Raw genomic sequence first — 26,068 nt, 5'->3', positions numbered from 1 at the left:
GGGTCACGGTCCAGACCTGGAGGAGGATCTTGTCGTCTCCTTGGAATCCCCCACCCGGTCTGTGCAGTTGAATGTTTGCGCCCGTGTTTTTTTGGCGTTGGCGCTGACAGACACCGACCTTTGACCCCTCCGGTCCCCATGAACGCCGCAAACGCTCGGTTTCATGTAAAACTTCCTTCTCCCGCCATGCGTTCGCTCCTTCTCACATCTTATTTTGCTACACCCCCACTTTGTTTTTTTTGTGTGTTTTTGGAAACCACGCCGCACTCCCCGCGGGCCGCCGCCGCCGCCGTCGTCACATCGCATCCCATTTGCCCGTGCGGCCGCAGATGAAGGCGGTTCCCGCCTCCCCCCGGCAGAGGGCGGCGCCACTTGTCACTCACATCAGGCGCCCGTTCCCTCCGGTGTTTTCGCCTTCAAAAATATCATTAAAAACGGCGGAAAATTGCACATTCAGAAGGCGACCACCCCCCTGCCGCCCCCACAGGAGCTGAACACACACACACACACACACACACACACACACACACACACTGGTTCCCCTGACACAGAGTCACTGATGAGTTTTCAGAGGATAAATGAGGTGTTTTGAAAACCGAGGGTATCTAGGAAACTCCCGGCAGGTCAGGGACGGGGGGTCGGTGGGGTCGCGGGGGAAGCCGAGGCCTTTCAGGGGCGAAAGGGGGAACTAATCCCTGCATTCGAACCGAGTTCTGTCCCTTTCAGTCAAATTCCAGGGGAAAAAAAAAAAAAAAACGTTTTTGAATCTCACTCTCTGAAATCAGAAATTCAATTAAAGGATGAGAAAAGTCCTTTCTCTCCTGTTTTGACCTTTGACCTGGAGTCCACCTGCAGCTTCCTGCGTGGGAGTTTAAAAAAAAAAAATGAAAAAATGGGATTGGTTTAACTTGTGTTGAAACGAAGAAATAAAAAAATCATAAAAATATTTTTAAAAAGTATTTCTGATGAGGGAACATAAGGGGGCTTAAAAAATGGCAAATTAAAATGATTTTCAATTAAAATCAACTGGAATCCTCAGGAAAAGAAAGAAAGGACCATCGGGGAAAACTGAGAAAAACGGCGGTTTCGCTATTTTTTTTATTGTAAAGCTGTGTGTGTGTGTGTGTGTGTGTGTGAAGGGGGGGTGAGGCTCGGGGGCCGTTAAAGGGGGAGGGGGGGGCAAACACAGTGTGAAAGTGAATCCCACCATTTATAAAAGGCAGCAGCTTGAATCCGCACATCTGTCAAGAGTCAATAAAACACTCATGTGTCCCGATTAGCCGTGTAGTAACCATGTAATAACCACACGTCGTGTAATAACAACGCCCCATCCATCCATAACGTTGAGCTTTTTGTAATAACCTGCTGCACGTCCGGCGAGTCCCAAATTTGCCTTCTTTTATGAACAATTTACGGCCAATAATGTCGAAATAAACCGTAAACGGCGCCAATAAATGGCCTAATTCTTTGCAAAAATGTGTACTTTGTGCAGCAGATTTCTACAAAATGATAGACTTTTACTTTTTACACAGGAAAATTGTATGTTATTATAGGAAAACGTGTAGTTATTTCATAGTGCGCGTTACGTACACAACGCTCAGTCACTAAGCGTTGCGTAGTGATATAAAATTCATAGTTATTACACAATATGCAATAATACAAATTAGTAGTAATCACATTATGTGTAGAAAATACACTGCATGTACTTATTACACGATGCATAGTAATAACAGGGTATGGAGTTACTACACACGGAGTAGTAATTACATTCTGCGTAGTTATTACACAAAGTGTAGTTGGCGTCCGTCAGGCCTCAGGAAATACAGACATCCGCTTCCAGTCCATTGGGGTTTGGGGTTCTGCTGGTGTCAAATTGTGCCCCTGGGCGTCCATATTTGTAGTCCAGACAAGCCGCGGCGGGTGGACTACGTCCGCGGCGGTCGTCCCGTCCCCTCTGACGTCGCGGGAAATGATCTCGCCGCTTCCCGCTTGACGGAAAATCCTCCAGGCTGTCGAGCGTCAGTCAGGTTTTTCCACCTCCGGCGTTTCCAGTCCACGGAGGCGAAGACGCCGGTGGCGGCGAGGGGTTAAAATGGTGGCGGGGATGGGATTTGGGGGGGGGGGGGGGGGGGGGGGTCGTGGCGGCGTGGGGTCCCGCTCCACGCCGCCCGCGGACGTCTGAGGAGAGGAAGGAAACGTTAGCTGGTAAGACTGCCAAAAAAAAAAAAAAAAGGAGGAAAATCTGATTTATAAGATTAAGAATAAGAATAACAACAACTTTATTTATCCCGAAGGAAATTGTTGTGCCAGAGTTTCAAGTAAAAACGTAACAATAATAGATAATAGTAGGGGGGAGGGAGAATAATAAATACTAATAAAATATAAGGTGTCAAAGTTAAGGCTATAAAGTGTCTATTTATTAACTTCAATTTAATTGCATCTCAGTTTATTGACTTATTCAAGTTGTTTAATTCAAATTGAAAAAACAACTATTATAAATATTGTTATAATTATCGTAACAATCATGAGAAATCATCAACAATAAGAGGTGAATATAACATTTTGTTATTTTTATCCGCCCTGTAATCCCATTAATCTCATCGGGAGACGAAAGTCCTGCAACATCCCTGTTACTTCCTATCAGATACCGCAACCGTCATGTATCATCCCTAAACTTCCTGTGTGACAGGAAGTGTCCTCCAGGTAGCCACTTCCTGTCACTATCTGTCACTTCCTGTTTCCCCTCAGGCTCTCTGCTTTTTGTAGTTTTTTAACCTGCTCATTTGTAGTTCCAACCTCCAGGCGTTTGTCCCCGTCCCAAAGTGTGAATAAAAGGCGTTTAAACCCCTTCTGTGATTATGTGGGTGATTTTTATTTTATTTTTCTGCTATTTTAGAGTGAATTTATTGATAAATCTGTGGTTATTTGTAGCTTGGAGGTATTTTGGTTGTAATATTGTAGAGCATTCAAATATCAATGTGCAGGTAATTTTCTTCCTCGTGGTATCCCCTGTATTACATTGTGTGTGTGTGTGTGTGTGTGTGTGTGTGTGTGTGTGTGTGTGTGTGTGTGTGTGTGTGTGTCAGGGACTCACGGGGTCTCCAGGGTAACGCCGGCTCCTGGGGCTGAAGGTCCTGGTGCTGCTACATGTAGGTCCACTGACCCTCCACGCTCATCCCCATCCCCACGCCTCCCATTGGACCTGCTGGGGGACAATCACGAATCAGACATGACGTATTTTCCCCTCACACACACACACACACACACACACACACACACACACACACACACACACACACACACACACACACACACGCGTACCTTTCTTTGGCTATTACTAGATCATCCATTGTTGCAATTGTTTATGAAATGCTGGCAAGTCTGTGTTTTCTTCACTTTGCAAATTAGTGAGTGTGTGTGTGTGTAGGTGTGTGTGTGTGTTGGTTTGTTTGTTTCACCATGTGTGTTTGTGAGTGTTTGACCAGGAATCTTTGTGTTTGCGTGTGTGTGTGAATGTGTGAGTGTCTGGTTGGTTTGTATGTTTCACCATGTGTGTTTGTGAGTGTGTTTGACCAGGAATCTGTGTGTGTGTATGTGTGTGTGTGAGTCTTTGACCAGGAATCTGTGTGTGTGTGTGTGTGTGTGTGTTGGTTTGTATGTTTCACCATGTGTGTTTATGAGTGTTTGACCAGGAATGTAACTGTGCCAGTGTGTATGTGTGTGCGTGTGAGTCTTTCACCAGGAATCTGTTTGTGTGTGAGTGTGTGTGTGTGTGTGTGTGTGCGTACCCGTTGGTCTGACTCCCATGTGTGTCTGTGTGTCCATAACGAAGCCTCCCATTGGCTGACCATCTGGCCCGTATGGACCCGTCTGACTCACTGCAGAGACCAGAGGTTGTAATTATCACGTTGCTTGCTGTCCCACAGTGATGATGTCATTGTGGTGCACACACACACACGAATACACACACACACACACACACACGCGCACACACACACAGGTCCGCTTGCACGTCCCATCACACTCTCGTCAAAGTCAGCCCGTCCTTATTATTCGGAGCAGAGTGAGACGTCTGTCCTAAATATCACATCTTTGAGGAGAAAGCCCATATATATCGATCATATATATTGATTAATACAAATAAATAGACAGGCTTCAGTCTTGAAATAATCAGATAGTTTATAAAAAGGCCCTCGTCTCCTTCCCGCTTGTTTATAACCTCCTTAGAACGTTCTGCGTCTGAATCTTAAAGGAGGGGGAGCGCGATTAATTAAATATGAGAGCGCATTAAGTGAAGCGAAGCCGCCGCTCGCCCCGCGGGGGGAATCATGCGGGCCATCTTAAAAACAGCCCGGTCTTCGGGCCGCCGCCGCCGCCGCCGCCGCCGGCAGCCATTGTGCGGGAAGTCAACGCGGGGTCAAGGCTCACAAAGCCCCGGGACCAAAAGGCTCCGGGATCTTTAGCTCCGCTCGGCTCCGGCCGCCATTAGATTTAATCCCGGGTTAAACTGCTGAATGGGGCGGCCGGTCCGGGCGATTAGCATCTTTGTCCGGCGCTAATCCCGCCTTTCAATCCCCTCCGGTGGCTTGAACTCGCCGCGAGACGCTCCGACGGACGGGCGCTCGCTACTTTTAACCGGATCCGAACAAAAGCGTCCTTTTCCAGCCTCCGTTTATAATCCGGTGCAAAAAAAGAATTACAACTCGCCGTCGCGATCGTCTGATAAATCATATTTGTGTGTTTAAATTTCCCCAAAAACGCGTCACATGGGCCGTACCCACCCGCTCGGTTGGACTGGTCGATCATCGGCTGGACGATTCGCCGTCTGGCATTGATGAACCTGGAAAAAAACAAATAAGATAAATATTTTTAACACGTTTTAAAGCTGGAAGAAATACCGAACAACAGACGTGGATGTTAAGCTAGTAGCCAACTATCAAATTAGCCACTTTAGCAAATGAAACAGCTAATTTTAACTCTCGTGATGATTTTATTCCAGATACCGATTTTATAGAACGCGGCTCGAAAGAAAGCTAATTATCCGAAGTAAACGTAGCCACTTATTGAACGGAGCTGCGTAAAGTGGATTTGTTTTCACGGCCAATTATTCAAATGTTAAACCGCTAATGATCGGATTTATCAACTGGGATTAATGAGTACGAAAAGCTAACACGGAGATCCTCCGATTTAATTGAGAAGTTTCATTTATTTGAAAAGTAACGAGCTGAAAAACGGAGCGCCACCACCCGACTGGCTAATCTCATCGACGTCCCGGGATGAAGCCGCTTTAGCCGTTCGCCGAAAAACACGATAAGTCAATTTCTAATACGCGATTAAACGATCGATGCTAAACAGAGCTCCTCAACATAAAGGTTAGCGTCTCCGGAGGCTCGCCGCGAAAAAGGTCTCCAGGTACCGAATTAGCCGCTAACGATAACAGTTGTCACGTTTTACGGCGTCTTTTACTGCGGCGGCGTTATTTTACGCGGGCGAGCGGGAGGGGGGTAATAAGCCGGTTCAAACGCCGGAGGGAGGAAAAAAAGTTGGAACCGCCCTCCAGAAGCCGAACCCTTTTGCGGTGCGTTCGCTCGCGTCCTTCTTGAAAGCCGTCATCTTGGTATGCGTGACCTCTGACCCTTCACCTCCCCCGGTAACTCCCTCCGCAGAGGAGCGCTCTGGTCTTCCTCAGCCCCGAGACCCTCCCTGACCTGCCCCTGCTGTTAAAGCCCTGCGGTTTTCCCGCTTGATTTATGTCCCTGCAGCCGGGGGAGGAGGAGGAGGAGGAGGAGGAGGAGGAGGAGGAGGCCCATCCATCGCCGCTCCTTAAGAAAAAGGAGGAAGAGGAGGAGGAGGGAAGGGGCAACCAGGTTTCATTTCTCAGGGAAACAAAAGCCACAGAGGTCTTTCAGGGGAGTGAAAAGGGCGAAGAGGAGGAGGAGGTCTGAGGCAAGGTGGAGGGGACAAGAGGAGGAGGAGGATAATGTGGAAAAAAAAAAAAGGTTTCTGCCTCTTTTCTCTCAGATTTGAAGGTGATTCGGGAAATTTCAAGCCTGTTTTTTGGAAAACAATTTTTTCTGAATATCTACTGCTTTATAAGGAAAATTATTTTTTAATTTAATTTGATTTCATTTAATTTAAGATATATTTCATTGATCCCCATAGGGGAAATTCTTGGTTACAGTATCAATAAATATGAGTATAAATATAGAGAGACAATTAAAAGATAGCAAAAGACATCCACAAATAAATAGACAGCACTCTATATGGTCAATTGTAATTTGATTTAATTTAATTCAATTTAATTTAATTTAATTTAATTCTATTTTATTTTATTTTATTTTATTTTATTTTATTTTATTTTATTTTATTTCAGATAAGATATACTTAATTGATCTCGATAGGGGAAATTCTTTTGTCACAGTTATAGTATCAATGAATATGAATATAAATATAGAGAGACAATTAAAAGATAGCAAAATACATCCACAAATAAATAGATAGCAGTCTAATTTAATCTAATTTAATTTAATTTAATTTAATTTTCCCAAATTAATTTAAGTATGTTTTGCTTTCAGGTCATTTTAAGATAAGATAAGATAAGATAAGATAAGATAGACTTTATCAATCTCATTGATAAAGGGGAACTAAACTGGGTTTCGCCGCTCTGCACTCGCACACGTGAAGGGTCGAATCCAATCAAACCCAAATTCATAATTTTCCGGATAATATTTGGGACATTTGGAGATTTGTCCCGTGATTTATCACTCATTCTGAGATTGTTTCTTCTGTTACAGAAACAAGAGGAGGGGCGGCGCGGCGGGACGGGGGCTGCAGTTTTAAATAAAGCAGCGCTGCACAAAGACAAACCATTAACACTCACACACAGCTTGTAAATGACCCCCCATAACACACACACACACACACACACACACACACACCAAACAGTCATTCTCAGGTCAGTTGCCCCCCCCAGCCTCCCCCTGCCATACCCCTATGTATTCAAATAAAGTGGCCCAACTGTTGAAAATGCCATTTACACCGTCACAACACACACACACACACACACACACACACACACACACACACAGATGCGCCCCTTCTGACAGCTTCAAATCACAACAATGTGAAAACACAGCTCATTTCGATGTGCCCTTGAGCAACACACACAACCCCGTCATTTCTTGTGAAGTTTCGCGTGTGAGCGTGTGTGTGCATGTGTGTGTGTGAGGGGTCAAAAGATGAAAAGAAACGTGTGCAGAGCATGTGCAGTGCGCGGCGGCTCTCAGGTCGGTGTACCCCCCCCCCCCCCGTACACTTTTCACACACTCCGTTCACAACCATGCCTGCTGGGAAATCGTGCAATCTTCACACCTGAACTCCATTCAGAAAACACACGTTTCTAAAGTGTTTGCTTGCAACTCCGTGGTCAGATGTGGAAAGTCGGGAGGTCGTCTATTTTTAACAATCGGTGTCATGACGTTGCCACTTCGGCATCATTTCGATGGGTTTATTGCGATTAAAATCCCTGAATAGCCTCGTGTTTAAAACGGAAAAACGTGCAATTTAATGAGGCCGCTCGGGAAATCAGCGTACCGAGCAGTTTGCTCAAGAAAGTAGATCGAGCTGTATTTATTATAAACGTTACAGAATTTAATATTACTATGTAGCGGAATGCAAGGGTGAGTTCCACCTGGCTAGCATGCTAATGCTAAGCTAACTGGCTAAGCCACCTGGATGCACATGTTTTTCAGCTGTTGCATAAGAACGGCGTTGTCGCATGAACAAATGACCTTCGCTGCAACAAGTGTGCTTGTAAACCAGCACACACACACACAGAAACACACACACACACATGCGCACGTGATCCGACAACCTCGCGGCCGCTCGCTCATTCGCTCCAAATCTGCAGAATCAGGGAAAAGCCCGAGAGCTGCTCCAGAGGCGTCGCCACGGCAACGACCAAATAATCAGGCCTGGCAAATGACCCGAGAGAACACACTGGCTACGGCGCCGCGCCAGCTCGGACGGGGGACACGGGGACGTCGCCGCGGCGGCGGCGAACGCATAGCGGGCATTAGCGTAGCGGTTAGCAGCACACTCACCAGTTGTTGACCTGCAGGATGGTGAGGCCGGTGTCCTGGGCCAGCTGCTTCTTCTGCTCCTCCGACGGGTACGGGTGCTGCGGAGGAGGGGGTGAAACCCAGGGTTAGCGCGCTAGCAAAACATCACGAGGGTGTTTGTTGTCGTCGTTGCCGTTGTTGTCGTCGTTGCCTCGGAGCTGCGGCTAATTAGCGCTGGGGAGCGAAGGCGGGGCGGCGCTCATTAGGGCGATATGAAATGAAGCATAATTAATTGAGAGAAGTGCTGAGCCAATTACAGGGGGAAGCCAAGTGGAGAGGGGACGGTTAATTAGTGTGTGTGTGTGTGTGTGTGTGTGTGTGTGTGTTGGGCTGCGTTCAGGCTTGTTTCCACAAACAGTCAGGGAGTCAGAACAGGCCCGAGGCTGCGGCTCGATCCCCAGGACGCCGCGTGTTGTCTGAGTGTGTGTTTTACATGTGCTTACTTGAACGGCGGAGGGTTTTCACACCCAATAATAACATTATTTTCTTCGATTTTCCTCGATGAAACCGACCCGGTACGTCGGTGTGTTTTCGGATTTATTGGCGCTACACTTCTAGATGATGCGCTAGGTGATGTCGACGACGCACGTCTTTCTGCCGGACGAAGCCGAGCGCGGCTAGAAAAAGAAGCTCGGGGATTTTTTGGAAACAAAAGAACGAACCATCTGTGGACGCGACGAGATACTGGCATCGGCTTTAAACAAACAGCGCGCCGGCGCTCGCCGGAGGAAGGTTCACCAAAGGTTGCGCCGCTCTGGGAACCATCAATCATTTTTCACTGCAACAGCAGACAGGCGGCGAGGGCCGCCTCCTCCTCCGCTGACTGGAACCAGCTGCCGCCGAACCTCGCCGCCGCCCGGCCCTGACCCAGATAACCGGCCGGCGGACGCACCCGGACCCCTGGCCGCGCTCCGGAGGCCCACGAGGGGCGGCTAGGTTCTTCCACCACGTCTAGCGAGCTTCCGGAAAGCTCCATAAAGGGCGAAGACCTGGTCCAGACCTCTTCAGTCCGTCTGGAGGAATCTGAGCAACGTTAAGGAGCTTCTTCTTTTTAGCATCAACCATACGTGTGTGTGTTTCTTTAACTTGTTATTTCTGGTCATGAAAGAGCCTCTCAAGCCCCCTAGTGGCCATTTGAAGAGCTGCCGATCAGCCGATCAAGGGATAAATTATCAATTTTAAATATTAATAGAAAATAAAAAAAAAAAATCATTTGACTGATAATAATTGGCAAAGTTCAGAGATCGGGGTTTTATCACGAACAGCAAGTGCATCTTTATGACTCGTTTCATCGGCTCATAAACAGTAACGGAGGCGGGCGCGCGCGCACACACACACACACACACACACACAGTTCATTACCAGGTTGTAAACGCATGTTACACTCCTTCAAACACACGCTGCTTCACGCTGTGACCCGGGGGGGTTGGAGGTGTTTTTCTTTTATTTTTTTTTAACTTAACCAGTAAACCTGTTACAAGACTGTAATTACTACTTATATGCTGAGGAGTTTGTGTGTGTGTGTATACACACACACAGTCGATTCAGAATCAACTCAACGGCGGATTTCTCCTTTTTTTTTTTTTGTGGACGAGGCCGCACCTATTTTTTGTGGAAAATATTTCCTTCAAATGCACGTTTTTTCATGCCCGCCCGCGTGTGTGTGTGTGTGTGGGTGCGTGTGTGTGTTGTTGTTGTTTGCCTCAGCGTCCCTCAGACGCCTCAAAGTTTCCCCTCCATCTGTCCGCCCCCACCGGCCTCTTTATTATCTGACCGGCGCTCATTTACGCTGTCAGGGAAGAAAGGCGGCGGCGTGATGTATGTGACCACATGCTGGACATTTTTGGGCGTGTGTGTGTGTTGGCCGGGGGGGCGCGAGGGGGGGGGGGATCAATAAAGGCGACCCCCACCGAGCGCCGGGGCCCCCGGGGGTCTCCGGGGGGCCTGTCACAGAGGTAATGGATGATGTTTTCGCTGCGGGGTGAGGGAGCCACGGGGCGGCCGTTCACAGAGGCCTTTATTTTTAACCGAACTCCTCCAACCGCTGCGTTCGATGGGTCCGATTTCGACGCCGCATCGCGCTAACAAGAAGACAAGATGCCCTTTAACTTATTGAAAAAAAAAAAAAAAAATCACAATCGGAAATTAAAATAAGATATTCGCCCATGTGTTCAAATTTAAGCTATGCATGTGTGTGTGTGTGCGTGTGTGTGTGTGGAGCACATGTCAGCGCCTGCATACCGGCCACATCTGCATCCCCGTGACAGTAAACAACCGCTGATGGATGGATGGATGGAGGTGTCCTGGTGACCTTTGACCCCCTGATACTCAGTGAGGGAGGGGAGGGGCTAACTGCTAGCTTCCTGCTATCTCACGCCGTGGTGTTTTTCGCACTGGTGTTTCTGTTTTTTTTTTTTTTTTTTCCGGGGTTTGGCGGGATCAACCGTGAGCAAATGGCGTCCGCGTGCGAAAAGGAAAAAAAAAATAAAAAAATTCTCCCCACCTGTTCGAGAAGAAAGTCATTTAAGGAAGCAAATAACATCTGCGGGAAAATTACACACTAATTATGCTAACAAGGACGATGCCTTGCAGCCCCTTCTATAGGACAGGGAAACTAGCAGTGTGTGTGTGTGTGTGTGTGTGTGTGTGTTAACTCCCCTGAAGTCATCTACAAACTCCTGCAGCCTCCTCTGAGCCACAGCTTGTAAAAGGCCAACCACAAGCCAGTGTGCTGTTTATGCGTACACACACACACACACACACACACACACACACACACACACACGCACAGACGCACGCACACAGTGTTCGATATTTGAATGACTGCAGCTGCTTCTCGCCAGCGTTTAAACACAGGAAGTCCAGGCAGCTCTGACCTTTAAACACGCTTATTATAAATAAAGTTTCCCAGTTTTTCGTAGAAACATCGAGTTCGGCGGCGGCAGGAAGGGGGGGGGGTGTGTGTTCTCCTCGAAAGGTCAAAGGTCACGAGCGGCGACGCCTCGGCTGAGGTGACGCAGAGTGAACGGATGTTTGACTGAAACGTGGAGAAATTGCACATTTCGGAAAGAAAAAAAAAAAAAAGGAAACCGGCTTGAAAGTCACGCAAACTTGTCGGGTTTAAAATAAAAACAAAAAACGGAGTCTCCGAAACGACCTCGGAGGCGGAGGAGAAATAGAACCGGCCAAACAAACAAAGAGCGGGAAAAATAACCAGCACGTTTCCTGAGCGCCGCAGAAATCCCTTCCAATCCAACAATGTCGGGCTTTTTCCTCGCTCACTCTCGCGTTTAATGTCCCGCCGTTGCCCTTCACACAACCTCCACCTCCAGACACACACACACACACACACACACGTGCGCACACACACCGGCTCCCATCTGCTGCAGGACTGCGTCCACCAGGTTGAGCGCGGGGATCCTGGCAGAGGCCCCTCGGCCCCCCGGCGAGCCCGGACCCATTTAGCCACTCGGAGGCGGAGGGAGGGTTTTTTTTTTTTTTCTATCTAAATTTTTCATTTACCTCTGCGCCATCACTTTTTTCCCGCGCTGCGTTTCCATGGCGATCGGACGCGCGCGCGCTTCTGGGGTTGGATTTTTTTTTTTTTTTTTTTTTTAATCAAAAGGGTTTAAAGGGAGTGATAAATATTTACTGGCGGATTTCGAATTCTCCTTCATGTTCTTAAAGCGCTCGGGGACGCCTTCGCCTCCTTTCAACGTCCCTGCCCACGTCTTCCCTCGCCGCTTTTTTATCCCGCGGCGTGGGCGGAGCTTCCGTCGGCCCTCCGGCGCCGCTTTCAAAAATCCGCCCGCTGCAGGGGGAACGCCGGGACGGGGGCGAAAACTACGGTAGAAAACTACAAATGTCCTACTTACACCCCTCCCTCCTTCCGTCCCGACACCCGGCAGCTGAAATACCTGGGGTCAAAGGTCACCGGGGAGCACTGAGAAGCAGAACGCTCCCAGGTCTGGAAGCAGGTGAGAAACGGGGGTCGCGGGAGGTCAACTTCAAAAGGAGCCGAAGTGGACGGAAAAAAAAAATAGGTCACCGGTTCAAGCCTCCGAAAAAAAAAAAAAAAAAGTAGACGCTTTTTTTGGAGGGGAAAAAAATAAAAACACACACACACGTTTAGATGATCCTCCTGCTGGTGGAGCAGAATTGCGGCGGCCCTGCTGACGTACCGTCAGGTGCTGGAACAGCCAGGCCCTCAGGATGTTGGTGGCCACCTTGGGGAAGATGCCCCTCTTCTTGTTGTGCAGCCGGTCCTTGTCGCCGTCGTCGTCGTCGCCCGTGCTCGGGGACGCCATCCCGTTCTCCAGACAGTCCCCTGGACGACGCAGAAGAAGAAACAGCCGGATAATCGACCCCAGATCTTTTTCTTTTTTATTATTAAAAGTCCCAGAGGGTTCACGCTGCAGTTCCGCGCTTCGGCCACCGGGGGGACGTTTGCACGTCCACGCCGCCGTGACCGATTCCCGTAATTCGTCCCCGGACGAAGATCGTAAAAACGTCGAAACGTCCTGGACTCGATCGGATCTGCTCATATTAAAAAAAGAAAAAAAAAAAAAAAGAAGCGATTTCTGGGCCGGAGAGGGAAAAGTTTCTGCTGCTGTGCTTATTACTGTGTAATAAACGTGTCCCTCCGGTGATAAAGGTGCCTCGCGGAGTGATGAACTCCCTCTGGAAGTCCTTCCCGTAGCATCGACACGTAAATAAATATCGATATAAAAATGTTTTATTTGAACCACATTGGCCCGTCCTGTGCGCGTCTGCAGGAAAGGAAAACGACATCTTCTAGGGAGCCTTTTTGGAGAAGCCTCGGTGGCGGCGGCGGCGGCGGCGGAGGCCGTTGGCCGCGGCTCGGTGTTAATTTGCCATCGAGGAGAACATAAACACCGTCGGCCTCCGTCCTGGGAGACCTGGCTGGCCAGACGCGGGGACGTTTTTTTTTTTTTTTTTTTTTTTTTTCAAAAATTCTTGCTTTTTTTTTTTTTTCCCAGAGTTTTCTTTTCCTATTTTCTGTATTTTTTTTTTTTTTTTTTTTTCAGATAATCGCACATTTCTGGCCGCTCTCGAACTGGAACCTTCAGCTGATTCTTCATCTGTTTCGGGTTTCTCTCTCTCTCTCGTTCTCTGTTTATTCCAAGCGTGAGGTCATTTTTATCCGAGCGCCCGATTGGTCGCCGGCGGGCCGAGAGCCCTCCCACCTCCGCCGGCCGAAGAGAAATGGTCCGTAGTGGAAATGTGGTGGAAAATAAAGCCTCTCTCTCCGGTGAGGCCTCTTCCAGCAGACCTCAGCCAATAAAACCCTGCACAAACACTCCTTACAAAGTGCAGCCGTGGAGGCGGCGGCCTCGCAGGGGAGGAGCCGGAGCAGGACGAAGGGCTGCAGGAGTTCTAGTCCGGTCTGTTGTTTTAATACCGAGGCGGGTCAAGCAGAGAGCAGGTTCAGTCATTTCCTCACACACACACACACACACACATGCGGTGAAGTTCTGGCGGTTTGTTTCGAATCTTCTCACAGTCGCCAAAATGAAAGCTGCAGAAAGGAATGGCTTTGCAGTAATGTAATGTTGCAGATGGTGCGTCTAAGTGCATTCGGGGGAAAAAAAAAAAAAAAAAAGAAGCAACTGAATCATGTGATTTTAGAGGTTCGGATTAGAAAAACGGTCCTGTTTGCGTGGCGGTTCGTCCGCCCGGGCCTGAACGCATCACCCGTCCCTCTCCTTCCACATTGACGCTTTTATCGTCGCTTGTTCGGCGGCTGCCAGTTGTGTCTCCGCCCGTCATCTCGTTTCCGCGCAGCTGCTTCTGATATTTACGATCGCAACATGAAACTCGGACTCATCTGCCGCCTGAGCCGTCTCCTCTCCTCGCCGCCGCCGCCGCCGTGTTCGGCCTCTCGTCTCGAACCGCGGGCACGTTGCTGCCGGAGGGCCCCTAATGAGGCCGAGAGCTTGTTTATAGAGTAAAGCATCATTTTTATGAATATTTCCACCTATTTTTTTTTTTTTGTTTTAAGGCGGCGCGAGCCCCCCCGACCCCCGGCTGGGGCACCGGGTTCCGACGCCCCGGCTTTGGCCCGGCGAGTTAAGACGGGGGGTGCGGCAGAGAAAACCAGGCTCATTAAAAGAGGCACACTAGATGCTATAAAACCAGGCAGCTTTCAGCGGTTTGCGTCCAAACCCAGCAGGGCGGAGTGTGTGTGTGTGTGTGTGTGTGTGTGTGTGGGGGGGGGGCTTTCGACCGGCGAGCGGTGGAGCTCGAAAGCGAGCGGTTTTCTTGCAAAGTGGGTGCAACAAGCCGAGAAAGTGCAGATAACCGCTAGCATTGGCAGGCTAATGTTAGCGAGTGTGCTAAGTGTGCTGAGGAATCATCCCGCGGTCGATCCCTCATCCTTTACCGGTATGACGGGTAAAACCGGCCATCTGACGCCAAACCCTCGGTAGAGACGACGAGCGAAACTTAATTTCCGACATCCCCTAAAAACCACATCGGCTAAATTTCGGATTCGGTGATCGTATTGGTTTTAAGCTAGCAAAACGCACCGGGTGTGATATAAGCTGTAAACTACACGAAATTAAAACTGGACGCTATCCGGGAGCAAAAAATTTGGAAAATGTAAAACTTTTTTTTTATTATAAATTATAAAAAAGTTACAACCCTGATAAGAAAATGTACCCGCTTGAGAACGGCGGGACGTTTGAGCACTCACGTTTATTAACAGGGAATTATTATCATCATAAATAGTATTTTTATTCTTATTTATTATTAGTATTATTACATTAAATATTATTATTATTTATTATTATTATTCATTATTATAAATACCTTATTATGATTATTTAGAGTGCAAACAGCTGGAGGAGGTTCATAAAAAAAAAAAAAGACACACACAAGAGTCAAAGCATGTTAATGTCATCGTTGCTATGGTTACGTGGGCTCCGATGGCTCCAATTTTACAGTCATCCCTCGATCTTCGCGACGAAAAATGGAAAAGATGGAAATAAACTACAAATAAAGATATTGGGGACCCATGGTGTGTTGGCATGGAAACGCCCCCCCCCCAACGCTTATAAACCCTTATTCGGTCGCCGCCTCCTTCTGGAGAGGACTTGTACGCCAACGCATTTGTAAAAAAAAAAAAAAAAAAAAAAAACAACCAAATTGACGAATTGAGGGAAAATCCCCGGGAGGAACGAGATGTCGGACCCCTGGTGGATCGGCGCTCCCCGGGACGCCGGGAGGCGGAGCCTGACGCGTCTGAAGCCTAATGAACGCCGACGAGGCTCCGGGCCAGCAGGATATTAAACACTGAAATGACTCACCGGCCCCTCAGCCTCCTCCACTATGAATCACGCTTTGACGTGAAGACGGTGCATGCGTGTGTGTGAGCGTGTATATATGTGTGTACGGTCGGCTAAAGTTCAGACAAACTGACTTTTTCTCCAAACTTTCCCTTTTCCATCATATTTGATCGTATTCATCGGCAGTTTCTCTTTGACTTCGCGAAGCTAAATCAGCTTGACGTGCGAAAAACAAACAAAAAAACAAGAACCCGGATCCGTGATGTTCCCGAGTCCTTCCATCAGCGGGTCAGGTGGTTTGCCGTGTTTTTGTTTTTTTTTAAAGCCACGTCAGCTGGTTATTTCGCAGGTCAGTAAAGTGTGTGTGTGTGTGTGTGTGTGTGTGTGTGTGTTGGGGGGGCTGTTGCAGTTGGCCCGCCAGCAGAAAGCACTGGCCCAGGACCAGCGGTATGGAGCAGCTGCTGCGTTTTAAAACCGGATCGAGTTTTCGCGGCGTACACGCACACGTGTGTTTGCAGATTATTTACAGCCGTGCGGCCTTTTCGCTTTGTCGCTGTCGTTTGTTTGTTTTGTTTTTTTACTATCAAATACAACAAATGCAGCTGTAAGATACATAAAATGTGTGTTTTGCAACAGACGGGTTGCTCGTGGACGGAAAACTCAAAGAACTCTTTCTCATGGCCAAAAGGGGGTGGCTTGCGCAGGTTTAGACTCCGCCTCCTGCCTCAGCGGACCAATCGGGTCAAGCCACGGGTCGGAGAACGTGGCAGCGGAGAGAACGTGCGCGACAAAAGAAGGAATCGGCGAAGCGACCGACGGCTGACTCTAGAAACAGCACCCGCTACCGCAGCTATGCTAAGCTAACGTCAAATGGGAATCCGCATTTCCTTACACCCGTTTCTACAAAAACTGACGAGTCTGAACGGGATGCTCTCGAAGCCGCCGCATGCGCGGTTTACTAGTTGCTAGCCTAGCTAGCCATGATTAGCATCAGCTAGCATAAATCGCTAGCGACGTAAAGACGGCGTTCATATCCTGATGTTGCTTAGCATCAAAAAAACGAGGATAAACGAAAAGAAGCTTCCGTCAGACTCGCGGAAAACACACCGTCGGATGGTGTGTGTGTGTGTGTGTGTGTGTGTGTGTGTGTGTGCGTTTGGGGAGGGGGAGCATGGATGGCGAGTTCACCTCCTCCGAAGCGTGTCTTTACAAGTCGAGCAGAAATACACTCCTCGCATGCGAATGAGGCTTTCTGTGCAAGTGTGTGTGTGTGTGTGTGTGTGTGTGTGTGTGTGTGTGTGTGTGTGTGTGTGTGTGTGTGTGTGTGTCTGTCTGTCTTCAGCACATGCGGGTGTTTAACAGTGTTTCCTCAGTATTTATTTACACATGTTGAAAATATGAATGTACATGAACCTATTTAATGGGTCTCACTGTGTGTGTGTGTGTCTGTGTGTGTGTGTGTGAGCTCGCTATTTATCTTTCCCTCGGCGCAAGAGGTCTCACACAGCTATCTTTGTGAGCCGCCCGCCGCCACGGCGAGGACGTTTGGAGAAAGCCGACCCCGCCTCCCCGAGACCCCTTCAAAGGCCGCTTCTGGGGTTCCGGCTCGTCGCCGTGGTTCCGGTGAGCGGCGGGTTGGGGTTCGGTTTAACACACCAGGGGGAATCGGGTGATTAATATCCTCACTGCCGTACGAACGTGTGCGTGTGTGTGTGTGTGTGTGTGTGTGTGTGTCGCGAGGGGCATAAAGCTCCCTTTCTTCCAGCCCATCTCTCCGTCCGTCAGCCGTCATCACCCTCTCACTCCCTCTTTCCCTTCCACGTCTCCCTTTATTTCCAAACTGCAGCAAGTCAGAAAACCTTTGCCACCCTGAATGAAGCCTCCCTCTTAATCACACACACACACACACACACACACACACAGACGGACGCACACGTTGAAATGTGCACTTATGTTAACGATGCAAAAATAATCACACTTGCATAAAAACACTTTATGGCTGAGTGATGCTATGAACGTTGCCGCGCGCTAACGCGGTTACCGTTAGCTTACCACGGCGTTACCGTGACAACGCAGGCGGAGTAGTTCTCGCTTTTGGGTTTTCCGCCGGTAATCTCCAGGTGTTCTGGGGCTCGAGAAGCCAAAACTTCCCGTTTTTTTTTTTTTTTCTTTTTTTTACGCGATCCCGATAAAAACCTAACATTTGCGCCGCCGCCCTCACCTTGCTCGCTGCTGTTGTCGCCGCTGTGAGACGTCTGGCCGCCGCTGGAAGGCCCCGGCGTCCCGGAGGAGCGGACGGACGCCACGTCGTCGTGATCTTTGCTCCACGAGGTCTACGGACGAGAGGCGAGATCGTAAGCGGGTATTTCGGTCCACGATAATAGCGTCGAAGGGAAAAGTAAACAGTGATGATTATGATGATTTTATCAGTATCATAAATAGGACCTTGACGCGGATTCAAATGTGCTAATATCCATTTTCGGTTGAAAGCTAGAAGAAGCCCCGCCCACTCCGCTGGGCCGGCAGGTGACGGGAAACCCGATACGCTCCTGAAAATGGAGCCTTAAAAAGCCGACGGGAGCTCCGGTGACGGTTCGGAGCGCTTTTTCCTCACTCCTCACGCCCGCAGGCGCAACCAAACCTCCGACGCCAGCTCTAATTGACGGTTTCCTCGACCGAAGGGAGCTCCACATTCGGTCCCGGATGCTATCAGCCGTTCAATCCTTGACTCACGGGCGCGTCGACTCCGGAGTTTTCCGGAGTTGTTGCTTTGAGATCTGAGTTAGAAGCGGGATGAGCATTTGACACAGACGTGGCGTTTAAAGACAGTAAGGAACGTTGCTAGCTAGAGATACGGTGACGGAAGATATAAACGGGCGTCGGTTTGATGGCTTAAAATGACTTTTTAAGTCCATTTTTCTTCTATAAATCACGTAGCAACACCATGGGGGTCTGGAACAGATTCATAGTTTCAATGGGGATATTTAATTGAGCGCCAAACTCGCAAAACTCCGAAGGTTGCACTGTATTAGCTTCCTGCACGCTAACCGTCGTAGCACGTAGCACGTAGCACGTGTCGAGCGGCATAAAGAGATGAGCGCGCTCACGTCCATCCATCTCCTTCCAGGACAATTCCAGACATTGTCTCTAAAATTTGACGGACAGGTGGGCCGGGGGAGGGGAAGGTTCGATGCTACGCGCTAATCTGTTCCTCCCGCCGGGGCTGGAATCTGTTCTTTTACTCCCCGGCCCGTTCTTCCTTTTCAGAAGAGTCAGATTTACGATCATGTCCTTGTAGGTAGATGTTGGACTTTGGATGGGGCAGCGTTATCGACTCATGCGCTTAAATCATTCCCCAGGATGTTTCGCCGCCATTTTTTTTTTCTTTTCTTTTCTATTTTGATTTTTCCAGCCCCTTTGCGATTCTACACGACTGGAAACAACCGCTCAGCCGCTCTCCAGATTCTCCTGGTTTTGTAGCCAGCGATGTCACAACCGCTGGCGTCCACACCGAGTCCTGACGATCAATACCCGATTGATAATTCTATTCATCGGCGACATCCGGGAGGTGCGCCGTTTCTCCGATTTCGCCGCTTTCCTCAACAACGCCTCACCTGATCGCCGTTGTTCCCCGACAGCCTGCCGAAGTCCTCGCTGTCCGACTTGTTGCCGTCCCTCTCGTCGATCACGAGATCGATCGGCATTTTGCCCTTCAGGCAGCTGATGTAGCGGTGGCAGAAGTTGTCGCAGAGCTCGTGCACCTGGAGGTGAAGGCGGGGGGGGGAAGAAAAAAAAACAAAGCCCGACGGCGGCGGTCCGGTTTCTATAAATAAGCCAATTAAGATCCGATGTGAGGAAACGGAGCGGAGACTGCAAAGTAGTCTTAGACGAGGAATATGGGATTACAGTGGTTTCAGATGGGGATTAGGCCCGGATTAGCCGTGCATGTTGACGTCTTTGCCTCGACCTCATTACATTAGATTAAACGGCATATGCCGCTCGGAACTAAGCCGGTCGACGAATAAACAGGTTTACCCACCTTTTCCAGCTCCAGGAGGTGAAAGCGCAGGACTTGTATGGCCTGAATCATCTGCACAGAAATAAAAAGAAACAGAATAACCTGATGGTTCGCTAAGAGAACTTTTAGGTATTTCAATGTTGACAACTCACCAAATTATCCAGCTCCGGGTTCGACGAGAACAACGGCTTCTCCGACCTGATCTAGAATCGAATAAAAGAAAAAAAATTGAAACAAGACCTTATCCTTTAATTTGTCTTTTTTATTCTTTTTCTTTCTAACGCCGAAGGGCCTCGTATATCTTAGCCGTTAGCTAGTCGTGCTAGTGGCGGGCGTAGCGGCCAAATTAGCATCAAGTTTTGTTTCTGTTCATCCGATGAGGACGTGCGCCCGAAATTAATATCTGATCGCTTCTACATTATTATTATTATCGTTGTTGTTATTATTATTGTCGTTGGCATGGCGACGCAGTGGTTTTGCCCAAAGGCTCCAGCGTCCCTGCAACCCCAAGTGCAGGATAAGCTGTAGATAATGAATAATTGAATGAAAATGAAAAACTAATTAGAATAATGATAATAAACCGGTTTTATGGTGCTTTTCAGGCAGCTCAATGTAAAGCTTCTCCTCGCAAAGTCCCGGACAATGTCACCCGGCTAACTAGCTAACCGGCCGCCGATCACCCTGAGCCTCGTCCCCGCCGCGCTTGTTAAAACGCCGAATCCTACACGGGATATTTCAAACCCCCCGTTGAGGCGCGTCGACGTTCGGGGTCTCAGGTGCAGCTGCACTCGGCTAACAGTCGCTCATATTTCCACATCCAGCGGCGGAGTGTCGTCTGTGTTTATGTCTGTCTTTTAAATACCAGTAAAATATTCACTTTCAGCTCTGCTTTTGCTCTCAGCCAAAGTCCCCGGGGAAATATTTGGCTCTTTATATGTTCCACTGTTTTCTCCAGCTACTTGCTGTCTGTTTGCCGCAGAGCGGGACGTATATCCTGCTTCTCGGGGATCCGAGCGCCGGCTAGTTTTAGTCAAAAGCGGCGACGTTCGCGGCCGAAACCGACCGCAGGCGGTGAATCTGTTGTCACGCCGACGGTGAATTTAAGGTGGCGTTAGCAAGTTTAGCTCGAGGAGCTAAAGAGCTGCGCTTCTGCCCGACCGGTGAATTATAATCCAGTTCTCGCTGTTTTAGGTGCTTATGCCGAAGTCTAAATCCCGTCAAAGGGATTGTTAAGTATACGGCAGCTTCTGCTGCGTTAGCCTGTTAGCCGCTAACGCATTCACGCCAGGCTGCTGCCATCTCTTCCCCACTGAATTCATCGTGCTATGACAATTCCTGAAAGTGGTTAGCATCTACAAACACAGCCGTACCTGTTTGGAGAAGACGGCGATGTCCTCGTTGAAGGAGTCGGAGGAGCAGACGTCGCCTCCCGCCACGCCGCTCTCCCTCGGCGTGCACGTCGCCAGTTCACATTTTTCGAAAATCAGTGCGAGGAGGGGGAACAGGGGATGTCTGGAGGAGAGACGGACGGAGTTAGCCCGACTTTTCTGATGACCCGAAAGGCCTGATGACCCGAAAGGAACGATCGCGGGATTATGAAACACTTGACGAATGATCGAACCTCCCCATCCAAGGGGGGGGGCGGGTTTTTTTCTTTCTCACCGTACCCATAAATGGCGTCTTTGTCCCTCTTGACGGCGTCCCCCGCTGCCGCCGCCGCCGCCAGGCCGCTGCCGTGGGAGGTCTGGGTGTACTGGTGAGGCGGGAAAGGGCCGGAAGGGGCGGCGGCCAGGTGCACGGCGTGCAGGGAGCGGTGGTGCGGGTGGGGGTGGTGGGGGTGATGGGGGTCGCCGTAGACCCCGCCCACCCCGTCCAGCCCGTAGTGGGCCAGGTCTTCGTACTGCAAGGGAGACGAGACGGGTTTGACCTTTGACCCCCTTCCGGAAGCCCGCGCCCCGAAATAAAGCGTCAGGGTCTCGGATCGCGGGCCGAGGGGGAAAACGTTCTCCAGACGCATTCCGCGGATGTTTGGCGATAACGTTGTGGGAAACGTTACGGCCTGTTGTTCTTCAAATCTGGGTCACTTTCTGACAAGTCGGTGACGGAGGGGGGGCGAGGGGGAGCTAACGGCTAATTCACCGCTATACGTTTTTGTTTTTGTTTCACGGTCGCGGAGAAAATCAAATAATAAACTCATCGATGGATAGTGATGTTTAAGCGGAAGTGAAACGACAGGGGAATTTAGAAAACCGATAGAAAGTCCAGACAGCGATATAAAAAACAAACACACGCAGATAAAATTATCGATCCACAGATTATCAGCTCGTGGGTCGATTACGGAAAACGTCTCCAGATCGCGACGGCGGCGCCCCCTAAACGTTTCCAGGGCCCATCCATCAAGCCCGGACGGGCTCCGAGGAGAAGCCGGACCTTCGTCGACCTCCGAGCCACGTTGGTGGCCGGCCCGCCGTCTCCCCCCTGACCTGGACCGGGGTCAGGGGGGAACGGAGGTAGAGGTGAAGAAGAGACCGCTTCGGAAAAGACCGGAGGCTTAGACATAAAAATACAATTTAAACAAGACGTTTGCAAAAACAACAAACGGCAATATTTGGGGTTTTACCCGAAACCAGGCAGATCGAGAAAAGAAATGTCTTCAAATATTTGGAGAGAATAAAATCTGACTTGGTTCAGTTTCTTTTGTTTTTTTTGTTCCTCCCCAAATTAAACATTTAACTTTGGGATAAATTGAAAGTCTTAAAACGTTTTTAACTTTGATCTCCGTATTATTTGGAAATGTAAACATGCAACTTTATCCTCAAAGAATCAAAAGTCCCTGAACCGAATGAGGATTAAGATGTTTATTTAATGTAGAGTTGTTGAGCCTCCTGTCACCAAGGTTTGTGACTTTATCTTTCCTTTGATATATACATCTATATACATACACACATATACAACATACATACGCTATTTAATTTGACTTTAAAACGAGGCCAAATATATCTCTATATATACGTTAATATAGAAGGATGGATTTTTTTGAAAACTTTCAGTTCCTCGTGTTTCATTTTTTTTTACTTTCAGTCGAAATAAAACCCAGTGAACTAAAAACCGAGTTTCATTGAAATAAATTAAATTTTCGCATCGTGGAGTTTAGCAATGAAAAACGCGCAGTGTAATTAACATTACGGATTTTATTTCGGTTTACAATTATCATTACGGCGTTCGATTTTTTTTGGGAAAACTTATAATCGATCCCGTTCGGAAACTTCGATCAGTCTTAAAGTAGGAAAATACAGAAACACAGACCGGGACCGGGACGCGGTCCGGGACCGACGGGAAATATAAAGGGGGAACTACTTTTATTTTTCATTTAACTTTTCTTTTGAATAAAACATGGGAAAACAACAATTAAGGTAAAGTCGGATGAAAAAGAAAATATCAACAAATGCAAGTTTAATGTTTGATTCAAAAGGTGAAGGTTTCATTTCTTTTGTTTTTTTAATTTCCAGATTAACGGGAACTCCGTGCGTGTTTTGCAAAGTCGAAAACAAATCACGACATTCGTCGATCGGTAAAATAACTAAATAGGTGATTGGATTGATCGGAAATGTAGTTTAAATGAGTAAATAATAATTCGATTTGACGCCTGTCGAAACCCGCAGGTGTTTGTTTTAAACGAGCGTAATAAAAAAAATCTGAATGAAAATAAAAATGGGGAAACAATCGACAGAAAAAAAAAACCTTTCTCCGCTTTTATTTAAATTAGTTCAAGAATGAAATAGATTAAAAGTTTGATTATTTTGATTTTTTTTTTTTTTGGAGAATTTCATCGCGGACCGGATAGAAAGGATGGGAAATGAACTTTTTTGTTTTGTTTTGTTTTGGTTGTTTTTTACGCACCCGCTGCGCCATCGTCCCCGCCTATGGGGCCTCCGAGTCCGCCCGACGTCCGGCTCACCCCCGCGGGGACCAGCGCTCATCCACGTCCCGGTACCGGAGCGCCTCACGGGTAAATCCGTTGCGAATCCGGTGGAGGAAGGGAAGGGGAGAGGAGGAGAGGGGGGGGGGGGGACCCGGCCGCCGCGCCGAGCCGGCCCGGCCGCTCCTCCTTCGGTCTCCTCCTCCTCTTCCTCCGGTGGATCTACCGGGGAACCGGGGAACCGACGCAGGGACGCTCAGAGCACCGTCTGCGCACAAGACGCGGCGTGAGTCGGACGGCCATCGCCGCTCCCCCCCTCCCCTACCCGTTCTCCTCCTCACCCCCTCCCCTCCCCGTTCGTGGGGAGGGGAGGGGCGCTTAAAGGAGCAGTTCCGCTCGCTCCCGTTTGAAAGCGCGCCACCGTGCGGCGGGAGCGCGCATATCTAGGTTGTTTTTATTGACAGCAATATTAACCAGTTCATGGTTTATTTCTCGTTTTTAACCAAATAAGGTGTTATTAGTATTTAGAGTGTATTAATTTTTTTTTTTACCTGATACGGTATTTTCCTCATTCATATTCAGAGCTTTTACCAAATATCCCAGATTTTTAATCATAATTTAACTTTTTATATAGTTATATATAGTTTTATATATAGTTATATTCAAAGCTTTTTCTTTTTTTTTTTTTACAAAATATGATAATTTCCTCAATTATATTTAGAGATTTTTTTTTTTAACCAAATATCAAGATTTTTAGTCATAGTTTATTATTTCTATTTATTTTTACCGGGTATGTTAATTTCCATATTGAATATGATTGTGTCCTCAGTTATATCCAGGTTTTTTTTTTAACCAAATATGGTTATTATATTCGGAGCTTTTTACCAAATATGGTCATGTCCAGATTTTTATTCATAGTTTTTTATTTCTATTTATTTTTACTGGATATGTTAATTTCCTAACTTTTATTGATAACTTTTAATTATGGTTGTTTCCTCATCTATAATCAGAGGTTTTTACCAAACATGGTCATGTCTAGATATTTATTCAGAGTTTATTATTTATATTTATTTTTTACAATCTATGGCTACTTCCTTAGGTTTATTGAGAGGTTTTTACCAAGTATGGTCATTCCTTCAATTACATTCAGAGATTTCTACCTTATATGGTCATGTCCTCATTTTTATTCTTAGTTCATTACTTTTTATTTTTTATTATTTATTTGACGAGATATGATAATTTCCTCACTTATATTCCATGCTTTATCCATACATTTTGTCATATCATTTTGTCATTTTTTATTCACACTTTCTCCACGCATTTACTTTTTCATTTAGAGTTTTTAAACAGATGTGGTTATTTCCTCATTCACCTTACAACTTTAACCAAATATGGTCATTTTCTTCTTTATATTCATGACCTTTTACCACATATGGCCATTTGATCATTTTTGTTTTGGTTTTTGGTTTTTGGTTTTACCAAATATAGCTTTTTCTTTTTTTAATTTTTGTTTGCTGATGTTTTTCAGTAGTATTTTTTTTTTTAAATTTTTATTAAAAAAAAGAAAATTCTTCTGAGCATGACACATTTCTTATGTCAATTATGGTAATTTCCTCACTTTTTGTTTACATTTCATTTTTACAATTAAAGTTGTTTTTTTTATAAGCAAATATGATCATTTTCCCCAAACACCTCACATTCCCCTTGTCAACGGCCCCCGCCGATATGTTATTTATCTATATATTTAAAACATGAACCTGGCCTTTTCCACTAAAACTTGAAGTCATTTTTTTATGCCAATTTATTGTGTTTTGTTTGATTTCCTTTTGGCTAGTGATTCCTGTAAACTGTCCGATAATTCATTGGTCATTTTTGCGCAGTAAATGATCAATGGATGTGCGCGTTAAAACCAGATTTGGGAAAATAACACGCCCTTTGGTTTGTTATATCTTAACAGAAAAGACATTTTTCACTGAAAACCCTGCTAGCATTTTGAACTGTCGCCACTGGGCGCGCCATTGAGCCCATGCAAAGTGTCTCGTGGTTTTAAGTAAATAAATCATTCAATAATTTTGAATAGCCTCTCTTTCGGGCTTGAGGCTTCGGTCTCATGGGTTTAACATGGGTTTGAAATATGACGATAATGATTATAAGAAGGAGAAAAAAGAGAAAAAGGAAAAAAGAGACGCTTTGACATGTGTGGTTTTCAAAATTATTCCGATTGTTTTATCGGCAAACCAGAGCGGAGCTCATGGAGATATTCCTCGCTGGCAATTTGGTTTCGGTGAAACTCAACATATGTTTGCTAAATCCGTGAATCAAAAACGTCCGCAAGCATGTGGAGCAGTTCATCACGACCGATCCGAATCAGCGGAGAGGAACCTTTAAAAGGAGAAAAGAACATCTGTTTGGATTAGATGACCATAAAACTAATTATGGACAGATTTACCGCTGGCTGGTACCATTGTGTCGGTACACGACTCACCGGTAAATCAAACATTTTTCCCCACTTCTTCTGCTCATAATGTCACAAAACAAGCGTGTGTCATTTTATCCGAGCTACATATTTGAAGAATACAGTTGGAAAGAAAAGGTTCAAAGTCTGTTTTATCGATTTGTATTGAGGTGGAATAAAATTGAAAGGGAAATTTGGTGATAATTGGTCAACTTTGAGTTTGACAAAAGGCTGACGGGAGGAAAAGAT

The 26,068-nt window shown here is 47.2% G+C and overlaps 1 protein-coding gene across 2 annotated transcripts; it reads right to left on the bottom strand.

Annotated features, from left to right (window-relative positions):
• Positions 1 to 1,084: 1,084 nt before the first annotated feature.
• Positions 1,085 to 23,591, bottom strand: meis1a (Meis homeobox 1 a). 2 transcript variants are annotated; one of them, XM_086156497.1, is made up of 13 exons: positions 23,346 to 23,591; positions 21,113 to 21,345; positions 20,816 to 20,957; positions 19,598 to 19,648; positions 19,467 to 19,517; positions 19,042 to 19,188; positions 17,649 to 17,760; positions 12,302 to 12,447; positions 8,103 to 8,179; positions 4,782 to 4,840; positions 3,789 to 3,878; positions 3,095 to 3,205; positions 1,085 to 2,178 (listed from the first exon to the last, which is right to left on the bottom strand). In XM_086156497.1, the coding sequence occupies exons 1-12, from the start codon at positions 23,355 to 23,357 to the stop codon at positions 3,144 to 3,146; spliced, it is 1,182 nt and encodes a 393-aa protein (XP_086012623.1). In that variant the 5' UTR covers positions 23,358 to 23,591; the 3' UTR covers positions 1,085 to 2,178; positions 3,095 to 3,143. The 2 variants fall into 2 exon arrangements, with proteins under 2 accessions (XP_086012623.1, XP_086012624.1); XM_086156498.1 differs by having other exon boundaries at positions 3,095 to 3,202; positions 23,346 to 23,506.
• Between the last annotated feature and the right edge of the window lie 2,477 nt (positions 23,592 to 26,068).

The sequence above is a fragment of the Fistularia commersonii genome, chromosome 12, assembly GCF_037954325.1.
Source record: "Fistularia commersonii isolate RoL2024-O1a breed Wild chromosome 12, RoL_Fcom_v1.0, whole genome shotgun sequence".
NCBI classification, from domain to species: domain Eukaryota; kingdom Metazoa; phylum Chordata; class Actinopteri; order Syngnathiformes; family Fistulariidae; genus Fistularia; species Fistularia commersonii.
Note: the sequence above shows the minus strand (reverse complement) of the source record. Positions and strands in the feature narration are given on the sequence as shown.